The sequence below is a fragment of the Odontesthes bonariensis genome, chromosome 2 (genome assembly GCF_027942865.1).
Source record: "Odontesthes bonariensis isolate fOdoBon6 chromosome 2, fOdoBon6.hap1, whole genome shotgun sequence".
NCBI lineage: Eukaryota > Metazoa > Chordata > Actinopteri > Atheriniformes > Atherinopsidae > Odontesthes > Odontesthes bonariensis.
The window spans coordinates 16,074,298-16,099,718 of record NC_134507.1 but is presented as its reverse complement, the minus strand read 5'-3'; the positions used below and the strand labels follow the sequence as shown (position 1 = coordinate 16,099,718).

General features: G+C 40.5%; 1 protein-coding gene across 1 annotated transcript; it reads right to left on the bottom strand.

Annotated features, from left to right (window-relative positions):
* Positions 1-752: 752 nt before the first annotated feature.
* Positions 753-24,567, bottom strand: myofl (myoferlin like). The gene is made up of 54 exons (XM_075478330.1): positions 24,263-24,567; positions 23,555-23,610; positions 23,359-23,450; positions 21,541-21,649; positions 21,206-21,302; positions 20,813-20,982; positions 20,484-20,612; positions 20,030-20,092; positions 19,893-19,943; positions 19,750-19,780; positions 19,531-19,646; positions 19,078-19,204; positions 18,878-18,981; positions 18,711-18,779; positions 18,582-18,625; positions 18,415-18,497; positions 18,285-18,320; positions 17,304-17,428; positions 17,074-17,187; positions 15,960-16,137; positions 15,676-15,800; positions 15,452-15,561; positions 15,164-15,356; positions 14,907-15,062; positions 14,658-14,789; positions 14,377-14,540; positions 13,492-13,606; positions 8,953-9,055; positions 8,711-8,850; positions 8,460-8,624; positions 7,513-7,600; positions 7,271-7,348; positions 6,965-7,146; positions 6,668-6,826; positions 6,484-6,585; positions 6,098-6,259; positions 5,568-5,733; positions 5,413-5,483; positions 5,303-5,317; positions 5,123-5,221; positions 4,890-5,018; positions 3,872-4,027; positions 3,683-3,774; positions 3,418-3,588; positions 3,076-3,224; positions 2,792-2,934; positions 2,568-2,656; positions 2,389-2,484; positions 2,141-2,282; positions 1,923-2,022; positions 1,617-1,810; positions 1,421-1,530; positions 1,185-1,332; positions 753-1,011 (listed from the first exon to the last, which is right to left on the bottom strand). The coding sequence occupies exons 1-54, from the start codon at positions 24,348-24,350 to the stop codon at positions 973-975; spliced, it is 6,165 nt and encodes a 2,054-aa protein (XP_075334445.1). The 5' UTR covers positions 24,351-24,567; the 3' UTR covers positions 753-972.
* Between the last annotated feature and the right edge of the window lie 854 nt (positions 24,568-25,421).

Sequence of the window (25,421 nt, the reverse complement as noted above, 5' to 3'; positions counted from 1 at the left end):
TGTCTGACTGCATTGTGCCAAGTGTAAAGTTTGGTGGAGGGGAGATTATGGTGCAGGGTTGTTTTTCAGGAGCTGGGCTTGACCCCTTAGTTCCAGTGAAAGGAACTCTGAATGCTTCTGGATACCAAGATTTTGGACAGTTTCCTGCTCCCAACTTTGAGGAAAGAGTTTCCTTCCTGTTCCTACATTACTACACATCTGTGCACAAAGCAAGGTCCATAAAGACATGGATGAGCAAGTTTGGTGTGGAAGAACTTGACTGGACTGCACAGAGTCCTGACCTCAACCCGACAGAACACCTTTGAGATGAATTAGTGAGGCAGGCTTTCTCATCCAACATCAGTGTCTGACCTCAAAAATGCTCTTCTGGAAGAATGGTCAAAAATTCCCATAAACACACTCCTAAACCTTGTGGAAAGCTTGCCCAGAAGAGTTTAAGCTGTTATAGCTGCAAAGGGTGGGGCAACGTCATATTAAGCCCTATGGATTAAGAATGGGATTTCACTTAAGTTTATATGCGAGTAAAGGCAGATGAGCAAATACTTTTGGCAATATAGTGTATTTATACTACTGTCAGTTGTGTCGTGGCATGTTTATGCGACTAAAATTTATAGAAAAGCACATTTTAGTATCCATATTGACGTTTTAATAGAACTGGACTGCAGTTTTTTTAGTGCTGATAGTTTTTAAATATCATTATCCAGCAGTATGACATTCACACAAAATATGAACAATTTATATTTATGTAGAAATTCATTTAAAAATTCTTGGCTTTATTTGTCTTAGTTTGAACATACGAGATATTGTTGTGATTTGTATACATGAGATAAAAGTAACAGTGCAAAGAAAGGACAGAGGTGTAACTGGAAAATGCTGATTATGACTTTTATGGCATATTTCAGAGGAACGGTAACCGTGGGCTGGACCGTAGATTCTGCTGCTCGAAGACAGACAGCTTCTCTCCAATACTGCTCAGGAGAAAGGCTTCACAATCTTCATGGAGATGTAATTCTGTGGTTGAAAGGAAAGATTTCTTAGTTGCTGAATTAAAACACTTTCTTTACTCATCACTCACAGTTGGGCAGCAAAAGAGCATTCAAACATTCTAAGTTTTAGACCAAATATGACCATAGTTCTGAAAATAACTTCTGGTCATTTCATAATAATAAAGTCAAAGCTCTTACGGGTAAGGAGTAGAACAAGATCCCAAGGAACAAGATAACCAGCAGAAGAAGAATCACTCCAATGAATATCCACTTGAACCTGCGCCACACTATGAACTTCATGGTCTTGCAGGGGTTTGTAAACCAGAAGAACGACGTGTCGGGACGACTGCGAATGCACAAAAACAGCAGTGTTTGCATTCCATAAGTTCCTGTAAAATGATCTATAGTTTTGTTTAGGAGAGCCGTATTCTCACTTGGGAGGGTCCAGTCTTGGATTCATGTTGGGCTCGTCTCTGCCTTTCCCGGCAGGTCTTTCCTCCATCTCCTTCTCTTCCATTATCTCCAGTGTCATTTCTACTTTACCCTGTCAAATTCAATTAAAACAAAAGTCTCAACTGGTATCATGGAATCCAAGATAAGAAAAAAGACTTGTGCTGAGGACGAACATACACCAAGCTCGTGTTTCCCATCCTTCTCAATGGCACAAGGCCACCACCCCCGCACAGACTTCTGGGAGAAGAGTGAGTTGTGCAGCGGTTTCTTAGAGGAAGCATTTCCCATCATCCCTGGAAGCATCTTCAGGCTGCACTTTTCCGGAGTTTTTGCAGGGGGGACCAGATTGAGTAGGTCCAGCTCAACCGATCCTGTGACGGAAACACGACAAGAAGAGGAATATGTGTCATGCATTATAGCAGACGTGACTTTCAAGGCTAGTCTGTTGTCAGGCCATGATGTATTATAGTAATGCTACTTCACCTAGATAGTCATCCAGTGAGAATTTGTCGTTGTCCCATATCTGGATGATCAATTTAGGAGGAATCCTGAACTCAGTTTTGTCCAGATTCCAAAAATGATCCTACAAAAAAAAGAGACAGAAATCATGCTGATCATTGCCTAAAAGTGCTTCATCATAAATAAAAACTAAAGTTACAGCATCACTTGTTGTTTTGTTCCAGATCCTTAATCTCACTCACTTTCCTTGAGACGACACAAAGCTGCTCTGCAGGCAGGTATTCAAACCCAAAGATGAACCTCCAGTTAAAATTTCCATCTCCATCCAGGGATCTGTAGTGGACATCGGTCTTCTGCTTGTCCTCCTCCATTCCTGGTAGCCATCTAAAAATTCAGATTATGAATAGGTGAGTGCAAAAAAAATGCTTATTTGCTATTTATCTGCAGTCCAGATGAAAGGTTTAGGTAAAAGACGGGACAAACTACGTACCCTTTAACGTAGATGTCACTCATGTTTTCTCCAGTGATGCTCGTCTCATCCAGGATGACGTCAGTTGTGTTCCAAATGATAACCCGTAGGAAATACCTGTTTGTAATGCGCCATTTCGTTTTATCATCCAGTGCTTTACATTAGACTGTAAGAATATTCATTTGTGAAAAGTTTCTTACTTCTTGGCTTTGCGTGGAGTGATATCACAAGGAGGCCCAGGCAAGCCGTGACTCTTGGGGAAAATGTCTACCCACATTTGAATTCGTCCCTGCATTTGTGAGAAAATATGACGCTCATAGCCAAAGGTATCTCACAGGATCATTTACACACCAATTCCTCAAAGCAATTTCATTCTTTAAATGTGAAAATAAATGATTGGATGTTTTCCTTTTCCTTTATTTACCTGAGACAGATTTGGTTGGTGGGAGCTACACAGGGTTCTGGTTTCCACATGTTCCGGTACCAAGCCCTGGTTTCTAAGAACATGTAGGGCCAGCCTCTCTCTGGCTGGGCCTAAATGTGGGTGGATCAGTGCAGTGTTTGCCTCTGTAAAGGACACCGCAGATCACAATTGTCATGGGAGAAGGGATAACATTCTACCATATCACAGATTCTGTGGAAATCCAACGGCGATACAAAACCTAAATCAGGAAACATAACAAGCAGGTCGTAAGACACTAGAAGTACCGAAATCTTGCAGGTTGTATATTCTTCCTGACAAAGACAGTGATCTGCCATCTCCCTCTATGTGTGGAGGAAGGTCACCCCTCAATTTGGCCACATTCTGGAGGATCTGAGAAGGCTTCAGCTGATCTCTCCACTGATTGATCCCTGACCTGCAAAAATAATTGAAACCGGTGGAGCCTTGTAGAGCTCATCAGACTACAATCACAGCATACAAGAAAGACAGAGCCCCTCAGGTTTGGCTTCAAGAAAACTAATTTAAAAAGTCATTAAACTAGTTTTAGCTTGTTTTTTTTTTTTTTCATGTCGTACTTCATGTGTAATAGCACACAAATACATACTTACACACAGTAAGTCTGTGGTATGCCACAGCAGGACCTGAACTGAGACAGGAGTCTGTTCTCCAGATCGATGACTGTTTCTCCCACTTTTTCATCTCTGCTCAGCAAGTCATAGTCATAGACAGCAATCTTCAGGTCCTTGTCTTGAGGTAAGAAGCAGGACAGCTCGAACACCCTTTACATTAGAGGAGAATTGTTAAAGTATCTGTGTTGCGTTATGTTTTTAGCTGTATACACTAATTTAAACAAATGATAAATCACAAGCTTACCTTCCAAACTCTGGATTAAGGGTGTTTGGTTTGTAGTTATCTCGGTCATCCAGTGTTTTCCTCCCAAGTGTGATCTTAATGTATGGGTCACACTAAAAGGACCGGACAGAAAATAAATGATAAACGTATTTATTTACAAAATCTATAAAACTTGCATCTGAATCCGTAACAGCGACATGGAAGACTCACCATGCCATTAGTATCCTTAGGCTGTAGGTCGATGCAGCGCACCACATATATTCGGACCAGACACTCCTGTGGTCCGCTCTCGGGAAGCTCTTTGAACTGGCGAGGAGGAGCTGGCACCCCTGGGTCATCAGGCAGTGGGTAAATCTTGAATGAGCCCTGAGCAAAGAACACAGAACAACTGCTCAGTTGGAACATCTTCTCAAAACCAGTTATGGGCACATGCACAAACACAATTATTGTACTGGAAAGTATACATAAAAGTTTTCAGTCTGTGTGAGGAACAAGAAATCGGCACAGCTTAGGTTTGCAAAGCTGCATCTGTTGACCAGATGACACAATGTGACACAGGTAAAATGCCAAAATTCATAGCGGGTATATTCTCCTCATTCACATGACTGTATATTCTCTAAGTATATTATAAATGTAATAACATGAAAAAAAATGTTACAAAATAACAGGCAGATGTGGTCTGATTACTTACTATGGGTACATTGATATTTTTCAGAAATTCTAGATTTTATGTATGTGCTTTAATACTTTATGTATGCTTAGTTACTTAATCTTACAAAGACTAAATGTAATACATTGACTGATCCACATAATCCAAAACTAAATAATGATGACAGAGCTATAATGATGAAACACATTCAGGACAGGTTTTGAATGATACTTTAAGTTCTAAAACTACCACCTACTTTGGTTAACTGTCCCTTCACCTACTTAATACAGTGCCAATATATTGTGCTTATGCCACAAGAACAACTTAATTATAGATACCTCTTTCTCTATGGGATGCTATCTCAAGGCCTAAATTCTGTACCTGCCAAATTAATAATCAAATTAAAATGAAATTCTTAAATGATCCACCAGAGGGCAAACCAAGACAAAGCAAAGTAGTCTTGCATTGGCAGTAGCAGCTGTTGTCTTTGCAGCAGCAGAAAAATTATGACTTTATTGTCACTGTACAACAAATTTGCCAAAATGGAATGCTGCGTGACTGACGGTCACAGTTCTTCACCTTGAACTCTCCCACAACTGAGGGATCGTCCTCCTCCTCTTCAGTCTTTCCTCGCTGTAGCCTAAAAGTGCTGCAGAAATCAGTCAGTCCCTGGAACTCCTCGACCTCCTCTAATTCACAGTTGTAAACCTAAAAAGCACAACACAGCATAAGATAACAGCAGAGTGACCGCCTGTTACAGTTATATTGTTACTGTTGTTGTTGTTGTGGTGGTGGTCTGTGAAACACGTCACCTGTAATGTGTCGTATCCCTTTTTTAGATAAGGCCGGCATTTTGCCTGGTCCCCGACAGAGGCATAGAACTTACTCCACCAGTCTACTGCCTCCTCCTCCTACACAAAATGATGGTAACATTAGTCATCTTGGAGAGGATACATATCTGTAGATGGTCTGTGAATGGGGGGAATTCTCACCTTTTCTGCTTGAAGCTGCAAAGTGGGAGACAAATAAAGAAACACTTATCAATGCAATAGGACAAGTTTAAAAATCTTCTCACAATATTCCTCTGACAATGTTTTTTTACCTCAGTTTTCACAATTCTCCTCTCCTCAATGTCAATAATGACATCTCCTTGGGCAGCATTTATCATTGCCACTATGAAATAAAACATTATAAATCTTGACTGTATTTAACAGGAGGTGTATAAACCTTCAATAGGCCACGAGTCTGTTTAGGTACCTCTGGCGGACATGCAGACATCGCCGTTTCGACGATACGGGTCGCAGCGGAACTGCTCCAGATAGTCAATGGTGCACTGTCCCACCACAGGTTTCCTGCCGAAGGGTCGGTGGTCGATTACCTTCAGCACTATGGGAGGTGTGTACATCTCCTCTTTGGGAAGAAGCTTGGTGAACAGCGAGAAGACGGGTCACATAACAAAGTACTGTGCTTAAAAGCTACCTGGGTCATCTCAAGTCAACTTTACTTTCTGGTGACAGATGAAGCTACGTGATAGAGAATAACCAACCGACCTGAATTTAGAACATCTTTTGTGGTGAATGTAATGTAAAGGTTATTACACTGTTTGTCATCAGATTTGCAAACCTAATAACTAATTTGAGAAAAAAATTAGCTAATCTTACCCACCCTTTAATAAATAGTTGTAATTACTTGGGATTTCTCCATCATACAGACTTCTCTCTCATCGGTAAAAGTTGTCAATGTAGAGATGTTTGAATATTTTCTAAAGTAAGTTTGAGGGTTTGTACCACTTTCAGGAGTAGCACAGATCCAGGGAAGTTTGGATTCTTTTTGAAGTTCTTGATCACAGCAGTTTGAACAATCTCACCACCGCATTCCACAATTAAACTGGGGGAAGAAACGGTGGCCAGCTGGAAAGTCTTTACGTTCCTCAAGCCCCAAGTCAACACCTGGGGTGAGATAAAAACATGGATACACTTAAAAAAAACATGAATGTGAGTCCATTAAGGTGGAAAGCCTGGTAACAGATGATCAGGGAATGACTAAAAAGGAAGTAAGGTTGTTATGGATGAGAAACACAAACACAAATGCGTCTTGGGTTGGTCTGGTCATGTCACATAATGTTGAATCGTGAGGGAATTTGGCTGAAGAACTAAATGACTTCATAGTGTACCTCAATGGCAGTTAGCTGCACCACTGGCCTGATTCCCTGCGGAACCATGTAGAGCTTTTCTCCCCGTCGAGGAGGCACCAGAGGCAGATCTCCATCATTCCCCTGAAAGGTGAGCAAGAGTTACTCCCTTATTCAGCCTCATTAAAGTAATAGCATATATACTACCTAATAGCGTTCTCTGTACTTTGTCCTTCAGTAGGAGCTCAGCAGCTAGCAGCACCTCTCCAGCACTGCGACCCTTCTTGGTGACTGGAAACCACAGCAGCTTTGGACTGACAGCCACACTGGGGTTCAGTTTTACCACAGGGGGGCACGTGCAACGACCCATAGGCTCATCCTTGCCCTAGTTAATAAGGCACAGTGGCACACAGACTTAGCAAAGTCATGTTATATACAACATGGCCTCTAATTGCTTTCTAAGGATTCAGTCGTATATTGTTATGAAATTTGATCAGAAGGAAAAATGAAATACATAACATACCACTTGATCGCTGTCGTACAGCTCCAAGACTACATCAGGAGGGTTATGGGCAATGCTCTGTGGGTCTCCATAGATTTCAACGTCCTCAAAGATGACAGTCTGGTCCCATGTGGGGTTCAGTGTGCTTCTTATGACTTCTGTTGTCTTACTCATGTGCAGAAATGACACGTGGGCATAGGGATCTGGAGGGAATCAGGGCCTTATTGTCTTATTTATATAGGAAAAATTGTATATTGAGAGCTATTCCATTTTTTTTTCACTTTTTGGTGTTTGTACTTTGCCATTTTATGATTAGATTGTTTTTACCTGAGAAGCTGTCTTTATCCATTGCACAGAGATTTCTTGCTTGATAAACGTACACCCTCAAATGGTAAATGTAAGACCCTGTAGGGAGATGATTTTCATCAACTTGTTATACTGCATGAGAACTAAAACGTGTACTGACCTCCTGATATCAGTGTTTATTCACAGTCAGGATGTGGTGTTTAAATCAGCCTTTAATCAACATCAGGAGTGAAGAATGAGTTTTATCTGACCCAGCTACTTACGGTTAAAGTGGCAGGAAATAGTGGGTGTGTTGGCACCAAATGGTTTGGCTGCTTCCGTTTTACTGGGCTTCTCATCAACATCAACCCCCTGTTAAAAAGAACACATGCCGAGGTCCTAAAACCAACACTTTCTGAAACATGCAGAACTAAAACAAGCATCCTGAGTTATTTGCCAACTTCTGACAGGAACAGGCACATGTGAGAGGATAATAAGAGGATATGACTCAGAGGGCACAAAGTAACTCAGGTTGCCATGGCAAATGCTTTGTTATGCACATATTTTGCAATATCACTTAGCAGGGCTCTAGACTAACTTTTTGCACTGGTTGCACTTTTTTCTTAGGTGCACCCAAATTTTCAAACGCATTGCATTTAACACCGCAGTTTTACAGGTTCACTTAACTTACTGAAAAAGTGTTGGTGCTTAAAGTGCTTCACTGGCCTGAAATTTGAACTTAGTGAAGGGAACTTTTGCAATATGGTAGGCAACGTTAAACTTGATTATCATCTCGGCCTCGTCCGATGATGTGTTTGCTGCTGCCTGCCGCTGAAAGGCAGCGGGGAGAGGAGACACTGAGCAGGTAATGTGATTCATAGATGCACTGTGCTTTTTCAGCGTTTCAATTCGAAATGTATTAGAACCAGTCACAAATGCACTACAGGATGCGCGTGTTCAAACGTACACACACGTCCACGGGCCAATTAGAGGGGGTCCCGCCCTTCACTATCTCTGATTGGTTTAGACCACGATATGGGTCTAATCTGTGTCTGTTGTTGAACCACAGGGAGACTTTCAGTCGCGTAGACTTTTTTTTTTTTTTTCTCGAACGGGTGTGACCGTGTGACCTCAGATTTCTTTTAGTCGCACCATTGAGAAAATAGGTCGCACGTGCGACCAAATTGGTTGCATTCTAGAGCCCTGCTTAGAGCAGTTAAGAGAGACCCACTAATGCTCCTTCCAGTCTGAAGATGGCGGAGGACCCAATGCAGTCTGATGGGACCATCTTTCTCCTCCAACGGCGGCGGCGAAACGTGTCAGATGAGCGCTCCTTCCTGTGAAACTTCCAGCCAATCAGGGAAGAGTATTCCCAGCCTTCTCCCGGCTCTTGTCTCTATAAAAATTTGGGAAAAGAAAAAAATCACAGATTGCACTCATGATGTCTTGAATCTAAATCTTGCTCATTTACCTCTTCCTTACCTCAGATGTAGCCATTTTATCAGATGTCCTCCTCCTTGGCCTGATGAGTCTCTTCCTGCGGTGGACGTGGTACATCTTCTCCGCTGCAACCCAGGATTTGGGTTTATCATCAGGGGGAATTGTCACTCCATATTCCCAACCTGGTGTCAGAACACACAAGTGCACACAGACGTAGTTAAGACTTTTATCATCAATCAACAAAGAAAATAAGTCTTTCAAAGCATTCACTTTGCATTTATTACCTTTCTCATCGACAGCTCTGTTGCTGTCAAAGCTCCACTCATCCTCCCAGGTCCATCCAGGTGGACATTCAAACTCTCTTGGGCTCAGAGCCTTTTCTCCATTCTGCACAAACACACGTTTTGTCTGTTGTTTCAGTTATTTCAAATACAAAAATCTACTGTCATCGTTTCATTGTTTGTAACTTACTTAATTTAAAAGGGCAACGACTGCATGTCTAAGACCGGATGGGTTCAATTGTGATTACGCCAAACTGCTGGTCATTTTTTCTCTCACAAAGACAACTTTATAAAAACCTCTATATGTTACTATGTATCATGAATGTTCTGAAACATCTATTGACACTTGTATTATATCTCAGTGACACAGTCAGAAACCTTGGTGTCATTTGTGATTTTGCGTTATAGGATCGACATTCTTTAACCTGTGAAACACCTGTCCATCCATTCCAAAGAAGAGCAATCTTGATGCCACAGTACTGAACAACTACCGGCCCATATCAAACCTGCCATTCTTAGGCAAAGTCCTAGAAAAAGTTGTATACCAACAGCTTAGTGACTTTCTCCTGTCTAACAATGCTTTTGATACTTTCCAATCAGGCTTTAGGCCCCACCACAGCACTGAGACAGCTCTGATCAAGGTGACAAATGACATCCGCCTGAACACAGATGCAAGTAGAGTCACAGTCTTAGTTCTGCTGGACCTGAGTGCTGCCTTTGACACAGTTGACCATGCAACCTTATTACAGAGGTTAGAAGACTGGGTGGGAATCTTTGGTCGTGTCTTAAACTGGTTCAAATCCTATCTCGAGGACAGGAAATATTTTGTTGAAATTGGTAACTGTGTCTCAGACCAAATGGCTATGACCTGTGGGGTTCCCCAGGGGTCAATCCTGGGACCCGTGCTGTTCAATCTGTACATGCTTCCATTAGGCCAGCTAATACGCAGCTATAATGTGTCCTTCCACAACTATGCAGATGACACTCAGATCTACGTGTCACTGACGGCAGGAGAACACGGGCCTGTAGATACATTGTGTCGCTGCATCGAACAGATCAGTGTGTGGATGCAAAACAATTTCCTCCAGCTAAACTCAGACAAAACTGAAATCATTGTCTGTGGCCAACAGAAACAAAGAGAAAGTGTTATCAGTCATCTTGAGACTCTCTCTCTAAAACCTAACTATCAAATTAGAAATCTCGGGGTAATATTGGACTCAGACCTGAACTTTAACAGCCACATTAAATCTGTAACATCAGCAGCTTTTTACCATCTAAAAAACATTGCCAGAATCAAAGGAATAGTGTCTAAACCAGACTTAGAGAGACTGATCCATGCGTTTGTCTCCAGTAGGTTAGACTACTGTAACGGCCTGCTCACTGGGCTCTCTAAACGGGCTGTAAGACAGCTGCAGTACATCCAGAACGCTGCTGCTCGAGTCCTGACTAGAACCAGGAAATACGACCATATTAGTCCAGTGCTCAGGTCTCTGCACTGGCTTCCTGTCGCTCAGAGAATAGACTTTAAAACAGCTCTGCTTGTGTACAAGTCTCTTCATGGTCAAGTGCCAAAGTACATCTCTGACATGTTAAAGCCATGTGAACCAACTCGGGCTCTGAGAACCTCAGGGAGGGGTCTCCTGCTGGTGCCCAGAGTCAGGACTAAACAAGGTGAGGCTGCGTTTCAGTTTTATGCTCCTAAAATCTGGAACAGTCTTCCAGAAGATGTGAGACAGGCCTCAACTCTGACAACGTTTAAATCCAGGCTGAAAACAGTTCTATTTAGCTGTGCTAAATAGCTGTGATCTGAAAGTATTTTATCTGCACTCTTTGCTTTTTAATTAATTAATGTTTATTTTAATGGGTTTTTAATTTCTTTATTTTATTTTTTATTTCTTTTCAATGATTTTATTGCCTTCTTGTGATTTTATGTAGCTGTGAAGCACTTTGAATTGCCCTGTGTATGAATTGTGCTCTATAAATAAAATTGCCTTGCCTTGCCTAGAATCCATCCATGTCTGTCAGTATCCGATGCTGAATCTCTAATACATCCATTTTTCACCTCCGGACTCAATTATTATAATATTCTTTTCTCTATAATCCATCATTCATGTAAAGAGCCAGAAAGTGATTTTGCCAGGATACTCACCAGCACCAAAACGTTTGATTACGTCTCACCAGTCCTGAAATCCCTCTATCGACTTTCAATACATGCAAGATTAGACTTTAACTTTGACTTGCATCTTCTTATCTGGCATTGTACATCTCCACTGTGCATTAACTGTCTTTCTGAGGCCTTAAGAAGATTTTCTTATTGTGTATTTCTTATGTAAATTTTCTTATCGTACACAAGATATACTGGCCTTATACTAACTTTGTAATTCATGTGGTTATTTTTACGAACGCGGAATGAAATCAAATAATAACATTTATACTGATATGATCTGACGCCATTAGCCCCGCCCACACCTTTCCCTCTGTATTTGTCAGCAACAAGCTGAGCTGCACTTATTTACAACTTCTCCTCATTGTTGCCACCTTAACGACTTTTTTGTTTGTTTTGTTTTGAGTTTTTTTGTTAAAGGAAAAAAAAGAGCAGCCAGGGTTACATGTAGCAACACGTTGGACAAACTGTGGCTAAATTCTTTTTGTATGACGTTATCACAACACCCCCACGAGTGCACACATGTTCTATCCCTCACTTCTCTGTATCCAGCTGCAGCTCTCTGTAACTTGCACATGTGGACTAACAATCTCAGAGTCGTTTTACATGCACCAGTGCTATCAAAACACAGACTTTGCAAAAAGGTGATTTTACTGTACGACATTGTATTTGTAAAATCAGTGGCTGCTAGCCAATGTTTATTCTAACAAGTGCTGTATATTTTCAAAAAGCTAAAGGCCTCTTATTTTTGTTGTTCACCTTTGTTTTTAATTTGCACAGCCCCAGAGGAACAGACGTTTCCCTATTTACATATAAAATGGCTGATCTATTTAATAGCTTTTGAACAATTAAAATATGTCCTTTCATTTACATATTTGAATATATATATACTATATAGCTGTAGTTTTTGTTGTTAGCATGATTTTTTGTTACTTGCTTTTTTTGAGCAAGGGAGGAAAACCTGGAAAGGCTTCAATTACATTACGGCCTTTAAATAGATCCACATGTGTGTGGCTTTGAGTTATAACTGAAAATCTCAGCCAAATCATGCAAATTATAGGTCTCACCATTCAGCCTTGAAATTGCTGGTGTGGATGTTGGTTCAGACCGCCCCGTCACGTAGTGTATTCTTTTTTTATTTTTAGCAAAACTTTTACAAGGTGATATTAGAAAATTTGATAGTTTTATATCTATTCTGAAAACGTTGTTTGTTGTTGTCCTTTAATCAAAGTGTTCCCATTTAATCTATTTAGTTGATTTCTTCCACGTTATGTGATTTGATCAGAGGAGAAGATTCGACAATAGGCTACTTGACATTTTTGTGGGATTGTTCCATTGGAAGGCTACATTTGTCATTTGATACCCAAGTGATTTTGGGCTTTATACATAAACTTCAACTTGACTGTTTTGATTTGGCTAAGCACAGAATATGGTTAGATTTATTTCTATTTATTCATTTAATTTTCCATGTCCTTTTTTGCTTCTTTTTAGTCTGCAATTTTGCTGACTCCTCATTGTCTGTATGCTACTTGCAGCTTGGCAGAAGTCATAATAGTTATTTTATCTTTTTTTTTTCTGAAAGCCACTGTCTACACCTACATCCATTTTTTATGTCAGATTCATTCTGCTTGGGGTCGCTTGGGGACTGGAGCCTATCCCAGCTGCCTTTTGGTGAGAGGCGGGCAGTCCATCGTAGGGGTGAATGGTAAATGAACTGTACTTGTATAGCGCTTTTCTAGTCTAGCTGACCACTCAAAGCGCTTCTAACTACATGTCACATTCACCCATTCACACACACTCATACAGCACGTCTATGTCTATACACACACTACGTGCTTTCTAATCATTCACACACACATTCATACACCGATGGATTTATCGGTAGGCAACGTGGGGTTCAGTGTCTTGCCCAAGGACACTTCGACATGTAGCCCGGGGAAGCCGAGGTCGAACCACCGACCTTCCGATTGGTGGGCGACTGCTCTTCCTCCTGAGCTACAGCCGCCCAATGAATGAATAAGTAACATAATCTAAATATATAATCTTGAATATAATCTAAACAGGCACTTTTTTTGTTGTTACTCGGGCCAAGCATCCAATGTGATGTCATACCCATCAGCAGCATCCTTAATCCTTGATCAAAATTACACATCACACCAACAAGACAGTTGGTAACATCTTTAAAAAGGCATTCATGTGCATACAACACCAAACCAAACCACCTGTTCTAAGTACATAACAAAGCTCAGAGGACACTGATAACAATGGAAACAGGCATTAATATAAGAGTATTGTTGTCATCTGCCACATATTTCACTTAGTGTTCAAAAAGTTGAATATGTTTCAATATGTGTGCGGTTGAGGAGAATAAACCGTACCACGTCTGAATATGGCTCTGCAGCAGGCTTCCACTCCCCGCCGGGAAAACGCGTTTCGTTCTGAAAAACTTCATCTGTGAACTCTGTGTGGCCGGCGTCTGCTTCTGTCAACAGACTGCGGAAAAACGCAAAACAACACTTAGCAGGTTAATGACAGGCACTGTGACTCACATACGGGCTATGTATTAACGCGATAAACAAATCAGAGCAGCTGAGGAAGAAGTGCTTCAGTTAGTTAAGATTATTTACATGAGCTGTGGTGGGAGAATGTAAGCAGTTCAGAGGGACAAAGGGAGGAGCTGAACTCCTTAATCCAAAACACTGGCTGGTGCTCAAATTCCTATTCATATCCTGTGATTGTGGCCATGATATGCTTTTGTGCGGAGGCAGCTACCATTAGTGATGTATAATTACACTAGGGTTAACGCCTGAGAGGCTGTAGCACCAAGAACAAAAAAAAGGAAAGAAAAACTTAGTTACAGCTACACAAGTAATGACAAAGAGGAAGAGGTTACAGGTGCAATAAAAGTGAAGGCATCTGGAGATATCTTGGAGATAATGACCGCAACCATAACAAAACAGGAGAGCATATGGAAAAATGAAATTTTTTCATTAACATATGACATTCTGCTGGTGTAAATGGGATAAAACCTTTTAGGTGGGTGGTGAATTGCTCCCCTATAATCCATTACAGTACACTGATGATGGAACACACAACTTTTTGAGTGATATCCTCTAATAGATGTTGAAGTATGCGCAGAACTTTTGAGTACATCGAACTGAGGAGCAATAACAGGATGTTTGCACTCGAGTTAGTCCAAGCCAAGAGTTTTGAAACACTGCAAGTGTGTGATTGTGGGTGATAAGTGAGTTTCTTAAACTTACCATCGCTCAGGGTCAACAAACCAATCTTCCTCCCACTCCCATTGCCGTGGAGGCAGAAAGCGCTCTTGTTTGAGTTTCACTTTTCCAGTCACATCTGAAAACTTATGGCGACCCACCAGGCCGGTGGTTCCCCACTTCCCGAACACCTGAGCCTGGTTCTCATACTGCAGCGAAAAAGCAGGTGTGTTTAAAGGCAATATTTCAAACAAGCTTTTTTAAAGTCAGAAATGTGTATGCTGTATGTATTCTTAGAAAAGCTAAGGTTTTGAGTCAAATTGTACCATTTCAGCATACACACTGAAGTTTCCCTCTGAAAAGCTGTTGAATTTTTTTTCATGAGCAGAGAGTCCGAGCCACATGTTGACGCGCAGCTGAACGGGGAGCTTCACACCTTTGTTCTTGTCCATGGGGTACTGACGAAGCAAGAATTATTTGGAGTGAAATTTAACAGTGACTATGAAGTAAGGTGACTCAGAAGCTTTTAAAGGCACATTTATTAAATAAGAGTAAATCTGGTACAGTTCTTTTACCTGCATGAAGATGGTCTGAGTCTTTCCACAGTGTTTCCCACGGGCCTGTTCGCTAAAGTTAGAGTACAGGATCTGGTTGGCTGGGACTCGGGCATAAGCCACTCGCTTCTCTCCTCTCAACATCCATATGATCACATCTGGCATGCTGTTCTGAGGCTGATTGTGACAAATTTCCAATGCATTATAATAAATATTCAATCGTGTCTTTTATCAGCAACATAATTAATTTTTCCAAGAGATTCAGTAGTGTCATGGACCTCCTCTGCCAGCTGCTTGATTCTGTCCAACCAGTCTTCAATTTCACCGACAGTGGACTTGACATCTGTGGCTTCTTCTTTCATGTGAATGGCCATCTGTACGATACTGACCACAGCAGCTTCACGCAGATTTTTTATTTGAAGATCCAGCGCAGTAATGTGGGACTGCCCTTCCAGTGCTGGAAGCTGTACACTATCAAGAGTAAAACAACAGAGTTTAACCAAAACATCCACCCTGCCGATGTATCTGACCTGGCAACACGCAAGTACAGTCAGGTCCTGTCTTACCTGTTCAGGTTCTCAATCATGTGGTTGATGAGTTTGAGCCAAATCTCTGCAAGACGCGTTTCAGACATCTTGGCCAAGATGGCTGTTTTTAAAGACGTGAGGTGGGACTCCTGAAATGAATCACAAAGTAAGGTGACAGGGGATTAATGAGGAGTTCGACCACAGCGGACAAGTGCTATATTTAGGAGAATATTGTCCTGATGTGCCACAGGGACTTGTCTTACCAATTGGTCAGCAATGAAGAGGAGAGCATTGGTGGCATCTAAGCGGTGACTGATGTCCTCCCAGTATGAAGTGAGAATCACCACAGGCTTAGTGTCAGCCCAGGGTAAGTAATAGTAGTGATTACCTGTGGAGGTCATTGTAAATATACCCAATTATTTTAAACACATGTTTTGCGTTTTAGAATTCCCTCATGCCCATAGGAAAAAATTGCTGTCATACTGAAATACACTGAGACAGCAGTTGTGTCTAAATGGCTTGAAACTTTTCTTTGTTCGTTTCATACCATCAAATACAGCAAAGCTGTACTGGGTTGTGGACGCCAGGGGCTTGCAGGTGGAATCCAGCTTGTTACCATAATTACCAACGCTGACCTCAAACTGGATGGGCTCGCCAGGCTCTTGGAGCATGCATGCACTGTGGAAAACAGCACACAGCGAGTACTTCCTCCTCCGCTGGTATTTCTGAAACCAATTAACAAAGGATGTGGGAGTGTTAGAAGCTGAGACGGGAAGACTGTAGTTTCCCTTTTTTCATTAAAAGTATTCTGTTGTTCTTCATGAGTTTGAGTTTGAGTCTGAGTTTATTTAAAGCAGGGACAATACATATTAATGAACATATACATGTAAATATGCAAGATTATAGCCAATGGCTAATTTCCATCTTTAGTCCCTTCGGCAGATTGATGTCAACAACATAGGATAGTAAAATCACTAAAACAACAGTAACAACAATTAGAATAGTTAGCCTTCATGGCCAGTGTGAAAAGAGGGAATAATTACAGAGAGAAAACACAATAGGACAGAAAATAAAAAATAAAAGCAAGAACAATGAAGAGTTTAGTGGATCATAAAACACATATACATTTTAGGCAGGATTGTGGCAACAGTGCTGTTCCTCCAATAGCCAAGCTTTAAGATGTTTGGTAAAAGAGGTCAGAGTCGGGAGTTCACGTATTGTGTGTGGTATTGAATTCCAAGTGTGAGAAGCACGAACAGAAAATGTGGTTTGACTAAAGACACTCTTTCTGAAAGGAACTACACAGTCACCTCTAGAGCCAGCTCTTGTTGATCTGTTTGAGTTTTTTTTCACAAATTCTTGTAATGGAGGAGGTGCTTTGCCGTGGAAGATTTTGTAAATCAAGATAGCATCGGTGTGTTTAACAGTGTTGTCCCAGTTTAAGCGCTCATGTTTTTTTAGTATCTGACAATGATGGTACGTTTTTGTTATTTTATCTAGTACTTTCATGACTGTATATTTAGTCTCTCCTGAAATCATGTTATCTTTAGCAGGGAAACTAAAAGATTATATCAAACACAAAGTAAGCTGTCACATGACCATTAGGAGATTTTCAGGGGACTATATAATTACCAGGACTAAGTACAGTAAGTAGTGTTTACCTGTGCTACCAGGATGTCATCACTGGAGATGTCATCCACATTTTTATCAACCTTTGCATCCAGTGTAGTGGCCAGTTCAACAAGGACCCTCCCTCTGTATGCGACCCCTTCTCCCTGGGTCAAAACCAAATAGCAAAAATCTCACTTCCACATGGTCATGATGATGAAATATCAGGTGTTTCATGTTTACACAGTCCTAAACTCTCAGTAATGTACTTAGGGCGACATACATTCCCGAAGTTGAGTTCATCGTATGGATCAGGCAGACCAGTGAACTCTCTCGGGCTCCCATACAGGTTGACATAGCAAGGCCCAAAAGCTGGGAGAAAACCAGCCTCTGATGCTGAAGTGTTTACTGTAACACATTGAAGTTTTGTTTAAAACCCACCTGGACAGTTTCAAGGTTTATTGAATCGTGAGCAAAGAATGAAAGAACAGAAACAGATGATCACCATAGCATTCGTATAATAGATAAATTATTTCAACCCAGTCTCTGATCAAAACAATGCAATAGGTATGCTGGTCTACCTTGCAAAGTGTATTAGTTTCCCCATTGTTTTCTACTGGCCCACATTTATGTCACACAACTAAGAAGATACTTTTTGCTTGCATCTAAAAAAAAATCCATAAAGTCCTCTGGGATTAAGAATTTGAGGTGGTTATGGTAGCTTAATGTCACAGGACAAGACAGAGGTATATGTCCTATTGGGGACTTATCTTCTGTGGTTTCCTTTCTAGCCATGGTTTAATTCCTTTTTTTGATCATTACCCATATATACTGTTTTTTTAGCTGCACTAATATGCCGTCACTTTCAGTCTTTGACTTTCATTTTCTCTGACTTTTTGGTTATAAACTACTTGGTGAGCTACAGTGAAAGATCATGGACATGTTCAGTTTTATAAATGCAACATGTTACGATTAATTGAATAGTAACATAAATGAATTATGTTAAGATTAATTCTAAATTCTTCAATGTTGCCGCTGCAAAGAGTCCCACTCTAATGATGTAGCAAAAGATAAGAATAAAAAAATGACAAGCTCTTGCATATTTTGATGTGAGACAGGGCTGTCTTCATAGCTTGTCATCTGTACAGTACAGTGTGTCGTATTACGTGTGTCGTTCAATCTGCCCTCATAGTGCAATACAGTCAAACAGACCATCTCTTTTGAGGAAATACAAAAACCACAGATATGACCGTTTCATACATACGTTCAGAGACTGCATTTGAAGTTTCAGCTCCTGTTTCTGTTTTAGATTAAACAAACAAACACATGTAAAATGGCATACAGCAAATTAAGGTTTAAAATACAGAGTGAAAAGAATGAAATTGTATGATCACCTTCAATGTCCCCACCAGAGTAAGACATTTTGCTCAGATTCAAAAAGGTTGTTCCTATAGCATCGTCCTTCGTCAGACGATCCCTGCCAAAAGTGAACAGGCATGTGAAATACTGGTTGTGATATTGTCACATGTGAAGCTGCCTCTGCATCAGTGTTAGCACCTACCAGTCATACATGGTCAACTTGATGCGTTCACACATGGATGGGAACTATAAAGAAGAGAGATTATTTGTGCTGAACTGCTCATTTTGAATCAAAGCTCACACGATACTTTGTAATTAGCATCCTTCTTACTTTGACTTGGAGGTTAATGAGTTGATTCCACTCTGGGTTTGCATTTTTCTCAATTGTTTTGGTGCTCAACTTAAAAACAAAATTGTTAAAATTATGATTGGAAATTAACTATATTCACACAGCAATATAGTTGCATATTGTTTTTTTTTTAATCTAACAAGAAATACCTTCTTCCCAGCAAAGCTGACTTCCAAATATGGATCAACCAAGTTCTTCTTATCTCCATCGCCTCCGAAGACTTGTTTTACTGTCTGAACAAAGGCATCGTCCACTGCAATAAAGAAGCATTTACAAACAGAACTTTTTTGAAGGTATCTGCTTGTGTGCTAGAGGCATGTAAATTTATCAATGTATATATATCACTTACTCTGTGGCATATCCTCAGCCCGATAGACTTTGAGGCTCAGGGTGGCCCATCGCATTGTGATACCAGTAGGGACCAAAAGATTACTCTCTATGTCATCTTGCTCCTCACTTAACTCTCTACTTTCAGACTGCAGCCGAGAAAAAGAGGAGAGTTTTCATGGTCAACACTGCTCTAAGGGTCAATTCCAAATCCTCCCCTTCGCCGTGCCATTTTGCAGAGGAGAGGCGCCTTTTTCCCTTTGGGGATCAAGGCGTAGCAGTTGTCTAGCCATCCAAATGCCCTGAACACCACAGTTGAAATGCAAAATGACCACAACAACTTGATCCCCAAAAGAGCAGGGACACCTTTCCCCGATGAAATGGAGGGGTAGAGCAAAGTGGGACGGCATAGAGGAGAAACTAGGATTGGGTCTAAGAGGTAAGAATTTGATGGTAAGTAAGAAAGTTCATGTACTGGTGGCTCATCTCCAGTGCCCATAGTAATTATGCTGACTTTCAGGTAGCCTTTGGCCCCCAAGTTGGTGTCATCAGGATCACTCAGGAGAAGCCATTTCCTCATTATGGCGTGACCTGGATGTGAAACAGTCATTTGTTTAATACAGTATGTTAATACATGGCGCAAACAGAGAGCTGAAATGTTCACAAACTGCCCATTTTACACTGTAGAACTGACCAGATTCATCGTAGATGAAGCCAACATCCAGCTATGATTAAATAACAAATTCACACACGTCAAACTTCTGGCCAATGAGAGTTAGGGATAAAAAACTAGAATAAATTAAGCATATCTGATAGAACTTGTTCAAATGGGCACACCTTGTACTCTCCCAGTAGACTGTCTGCTCTGAGAGAGAAGGAGTCATAAACCTTTAAAGAAGAAGACAGCACTAAATGGTAAAAGAGAACAAAGTAATTATAAATGCATAATCATGCAAAGTGCAACTTCTACTCACTCGAAAACTGATGCTCTCATCAAACAGCTCCGAGGGGAGCATGTTAACATTGTAGAAAAACATCTGAGGGGCAGAAGAGAAAGTCCAGAATAAATCTATTTATCTTTGGTCAACATTTATACGACACATTTGGATCTCAGAGGCCCTTTTGAGCTGAGCATCCTACTTTGGCAAAAGTGGAGACGAGAGAAAATGATTTTGAGAGGAAACAGGTGCAAGAGAAAGGTGAAGGGAATTGCTTCTATCTCCAAAGAAGGCAGTTGCCAAGCGGTCGAATTACCACTGCTGATACAGAGAGAAATGCATCAGTCAAGATGTTATAGAAGCTTGTAGGAATTTCTGTAGCATGGACAAAAGACAAGAGAAAGTAAAGGATAGACAAGCAAGATAAAAGGAAAAAGTGAGTCATTTCTAAAAAAAGAGTAGCATTTTTTATGTGCGGATGGATCATTACCTCATCAAAGAACGGGTTGTTTCCTCTTCTGATTCTTGTTCTGTGGGTCTGACCGCACAAATTCACCTTCACAACAGGCTTAATGTTGTTGCCAGGCAGTTGTCGACCCTCGATAACCCGCACACGGATCTGGACATTACAAGCGACAATGAAGCAGCTGAACAATCAGTGAGACAAAACACAAGGTGCTATTAATTCACTGGGGTTGCCAAATACCAGTATACTGAGTGTGGACAAATGTATTTCTAGGCATGTGATCGACAATCCTAATTACCTTCTTAATTGTTTTTTTGGTCTTTCAGGAAAAGCAACTGAAACTCAGACAATACCTGGAAGTCTTGAGGCTTATTGGCCAGAGCTCTGTGCCTCTTTCGGCTGAGACGGAGTGACTTATGTCTGGGTTTGGCAGGCTGGTTTGGTGAAACGGGAGCTCCTGGACTGCCAACCTTACTTCCACCATCCATGTCGCCATCCGCCTCGTCATCCTCCTCACTGCCCCCTGTAAAAATAAAAGAGCGCACACACAAAGTTCACTTTTAATCAAAGAGTTTACCCATAAACGGCAATTTGCATCAACTTGGTTAAGATTTACAACATTTAATCTTATCATAGTTGCACTTTTTTTTATCAGGAATAAAAACATTTCAGAAACAACTCGGTTTTATTGAAAGAGGAAGGGCATTTTATCATGATATATCTCAAGCTAACTGCAGTCTTCTTACCACCATCCACATGCAACATGTCCCCATTAGCTTGATCATTTGGTTTTGAAGGGGCGTTGGCAGGTGGCTCATATCCAATGAGTAAATTAATGTTTGCCTAGAAAAGAATGCATAATGAATAAGCTAGTAACATTAGATCTGCTGTGTATGTCTAATAATAAACATAGCCCCATAGATTACAACAAATGTAACCGTTGCTATGGACTAAAGCTGATCTGAGTGATTAAGAGCTTATCCTGTTCATGTTCAATTAAGTAAATCAAATTGAAAAAGACACGATAAAAGTATAGTATGTAAGTATACATGGGATTGTGTCATTAAACAGATGTATTTACCCCGACAGCCTGCTGTTTCTCATTGATCAAAGGCACATTCTTAGATGGGAGGGACTTCACATGACCACTGGCCAAGTCTCTTAATGAGATTTTTGCAGAGCCAATAAATCTGTAAAGCAATCACATAGAATTTCTGCTTAGCAAACATCACTAAGTCATACTGCAGTGCTCATACAACCGCTCATCATTGTGGATGCTCTCTCTTCACATATAGGATTACCAACATCTACACTCTAGAATCATTTAGAAAATAGAAGTCCTGAAACTGCGATTAATAATCACAATGTTTTGCAGCACAATGGACATTTTCTAAAAACTTCCCCAAACCAAATAACTCCACTGCACATTGATCCAGTTACAAATTGATGCTATTATGCCACGTTTCCTCTCTGCCCGGCCAATTTTGGTGAAAGCAGTAGCGGTTTCCAATACAAGAAATAGTGTACTTTGCTGGTTACTTGGGGAGGAAAAAAGGCTGTGAGGAAAAACCAATAAGGCAGAAACAGTTCAACTGTACCACAGGCATGTGCAGTATGCTCTGTGACAGATATAGAGCCAAAGAGGCAAGAGGAAAGGCAGTCTTAAATAAGCAACATGAGAACAAGCTCATTTTATGGATGAGTTAAACGTGATTATTTCCTTTTCTTCTTGTACATTTTTATCCTTTCAACATACGACTTTAAACAAACCTGAAAGAAATACAAAAAGCTCTAAGTTTCCTTCAGGAACTAAGCAGTCAGCACTGCCAGATAAGCAACTGGATCTTGATTGCACTGTTAAACATGCCTCTTTGGCTTTAAGAGTCACGTTCCTTTTCTTGATTTTCCTGGTTTTTAACTATGGGTGAAAGCTGGCAAATATGTTTTGTCTACAACAAAAAAAATCTGTTCCCACAGTCATACTCTGTATGAAAGCCAATGACAAGCCAGCACAAGTTCTCTTATTCACTTCTTACGTGCAGTTTCAGAGAGTGATCATGGAAAAAGTGCATTTGTGGCTGAGGCAGACACTCCTCCTCCCTCACCCCCACTCCTCATGCCAGCCCCAGAATAATTTATACTGTTAACAATAAGGCTCTGGCGTGACTCAGTGGAAATGTTATTTCTTGGTCGACCCTCTTGCCTGCTCTCCAGAAAGACAAAAAGGTCTCCAACTCAAGTATGCCTAACATAAAAGCAGGAAACTAATCTGAACAATAAATAACATAATTTATGGTTGTTTGAATATGAGATAAAGTTTAAAAACAATAAAGAAAGCGGTGCTCCTATTTCCATTTAAGGGCAACATTCCTGAAACAGCTGTGGTGCTGCTGTGATGAGGACAAAGCACCTTCTCTTCTTACTCAGCAAGTCTTAACATGGTTGCAGTGATTCCTGTAGATATAAAGCTCAGAAAAGTTCCAACATGCGGCTCTGTGTCATGGCAAAAGATCACAATCATTCTCTTCAACTACATTCAGAGTGAAGAGGAGCTGGCATAATCGCCATGTTAGTGGAACCACAATGGCAACGGATTCACCGATTATAATCACGCGTCTTTTGTCTCAGGAGGGGAACATTTCAGAGTGAAGGAGGTTTTCCTCATCGCTGTCATGCGATGTGTTTTTGTGTGTTTTTGCAGGTTTTTCTGTCTCATAGGGAAGTCGCTGACTCAGAGAGGCCCTCCTCCACAAAGACAGAAACATGCTCAGATGATCGGTGATTTGTCATACTGCGGGTCATGTATTCATTCACTCAACACCTGTTTGGTAAAGACCTCATGCTGCCTGAACAGTCACTGTATGACACATGCAAATGGGACTTTTTGTCATAAACATACTTATCTTTCCCAATAGTCTCGTAGTCTTTTACAACCACATCGATGAATGAGGATGCATCCAAAGATGAGCCTTTCAGATCAAATTCAAGGATCTGTAATTATGAAGAAGGGCCAGTTGTTAACAGTCAACAACGTCACTTAGGTGTCAGGTGAACAACTATTTTACAAATATAAACAAACAATAGTTCTCACTCACTTCATTCCAAACCGGATTCAACTCATTGTTAATTGCTTTGGTTTTCTTCTTTTCACCTGCAAGCATCATGACACAAAACTCACATTTATTATTCTGTTTGTTCTGGCTGGACTTTATTATTTATTGGTGGACTTAATGACTCTCTTTGGTTTAAGGAGTCTGTTTCTATTCACGTCATGTGAATTTCACATGCAAACACCGTCTTCACCATCTTCTTTCAACCAAATTGTGGGATCAATAATTTCACACTGCACAACATAAGTACACACTGCTAATATTAACAAATATAAGCACTCCTGCCAAAAGATAAGGCTCTTTGACGGCACTGGGTTACTCTGACCTTATAAGGATGCAGTTGTTTTGTGACTCACTGCCAAAACCTTTAACTTAAGTCATTGGGGAAAAGAATGAAAATCTATCTTTTGAGAGTGTGACTCCCAAAACCAAAGGATGACATAGTATTAAATATACTTAGAAACTAAAGCTATTATATTATTCTATTCTATTATTTTATTTTTATTTTATTTTATTTTACTTTAGTACTTTCCCTCTTGTACCTTAACTGTTGCACAGCATCCCTCGGGATAAATAAAGCTTTTTAAATCTTTGAATCATCAGTCTGGCAACGAACATAGGCTACCCCTCACACAGTTTGCCAAGGAGAAAATAAATATCTAAGGTTACAGTCATGCCCATGATATTGCTCACCTCTAAAGACAACCGCGGCTATTGGATCTGGATTTCCGAGTTTCTTTTTGGGTATCCCACTAGCGGACTCGACAACGACCCGCAGCATATTGCTAAAAAAACTTCCAAAATGTTCAGAGATATCTCATAGTCCGTCGGGATTGAGGGAGCCTCGGAGGAAACTGAGAACCGAGGAGGAGAGGAGCGGATACTGGAGGGCAGCCTCACTTATGACTCACAACAGCCACCCAGTTTGAGATTGAGAGGCAAGGAACAGAAAGTGACTTCTGAATGACAGCCAGCATGTGCAGTGTTTAACTAGCTCGCTTTATCCCTCAGTGTTGCTTTACATCGTAGTGCAGTGTGATGGATTCATGCACAAAGCAACCTTTTTTTTAAGGGAAGCGGCGCTCCCAGTGGTGCAGACCGTGGTGAAGTTGGTATGATATTGGATATTCGGATATTCGACAGATATTCACAATAAGGAAATAAGGTGTCTTTTTTTCCAATACCTCCCAAGCCATGTGACCTAGTGACTCCAAACCAATGCAGAATAGTTATCCTATGTAGTACCAACCACACACACCTTTTTGTACACCAATTGAATGCACACTCTATTTTATATTAATTTATTTAAACGAACTTTGTTTTGTTAATTATATTTTGTTTCAAATCTTCCTGTAATAAAAAAACAAAACCTTACACTCAAGATGATCTCTAGAGACCAAGCCACACAACAGTTATTTGTCAGATAGTTCAAAACCAATATTTGCCTGTGAGAGGCTATAAAATATGGCGGTGAAGCCACCAAAGAGGAACTGTGTCGTCATCTCAGCAATAAATAGACATATCAAAACAAAACCTTACACTTAAAAATATATATATATGGGGCATTCTACCGAATTGGTTCAAAGTGCTGTCCCTCAACAAGAAAAATCATTTAACAAAACAATTAAGTCTTCAGACAAAGATATTTACTAAGAACATGTTATGGTATATTTAAACCCAAGGCAATAAATGAGATAGTGGTAAGCTATATATATACAAAATCATCATTTATGGGGTACTTTCTATCGGGAAGTAGCTGTCCCCAACCCTGACATCTAAATTTCAATTTCTGTAAATAACACTTAAAACAATTTTTAGATTTTTTTCAATGGCGTGATTACAAATATCTTTA

Excerpts from the sequence above, each read along its gene's own strand:
- myofl (XM_075478330.1), bottom strand. The coding sequence starts at position 24,350 with ATGCTGCGGGTCGTTGTCGAGTCCGCTAGTGGGATACCCAAAAAGAAA. Across the intron at positions 7,349-7,512 it reads TATTTCCTGCCACTTTAACC|GGTCTTACATTTACCATTTG; the intron begins GTAAGTAGCTGG and ends ATCTCCCTACAG. Across the intron at positions 1,811-1,922 it reads CTCACTGGATGACTATCTAG|GATCGGTTGAGCTGGACCTA; the intron begins GTGAAGTAGCAT and ends TTTCCGTCACAG.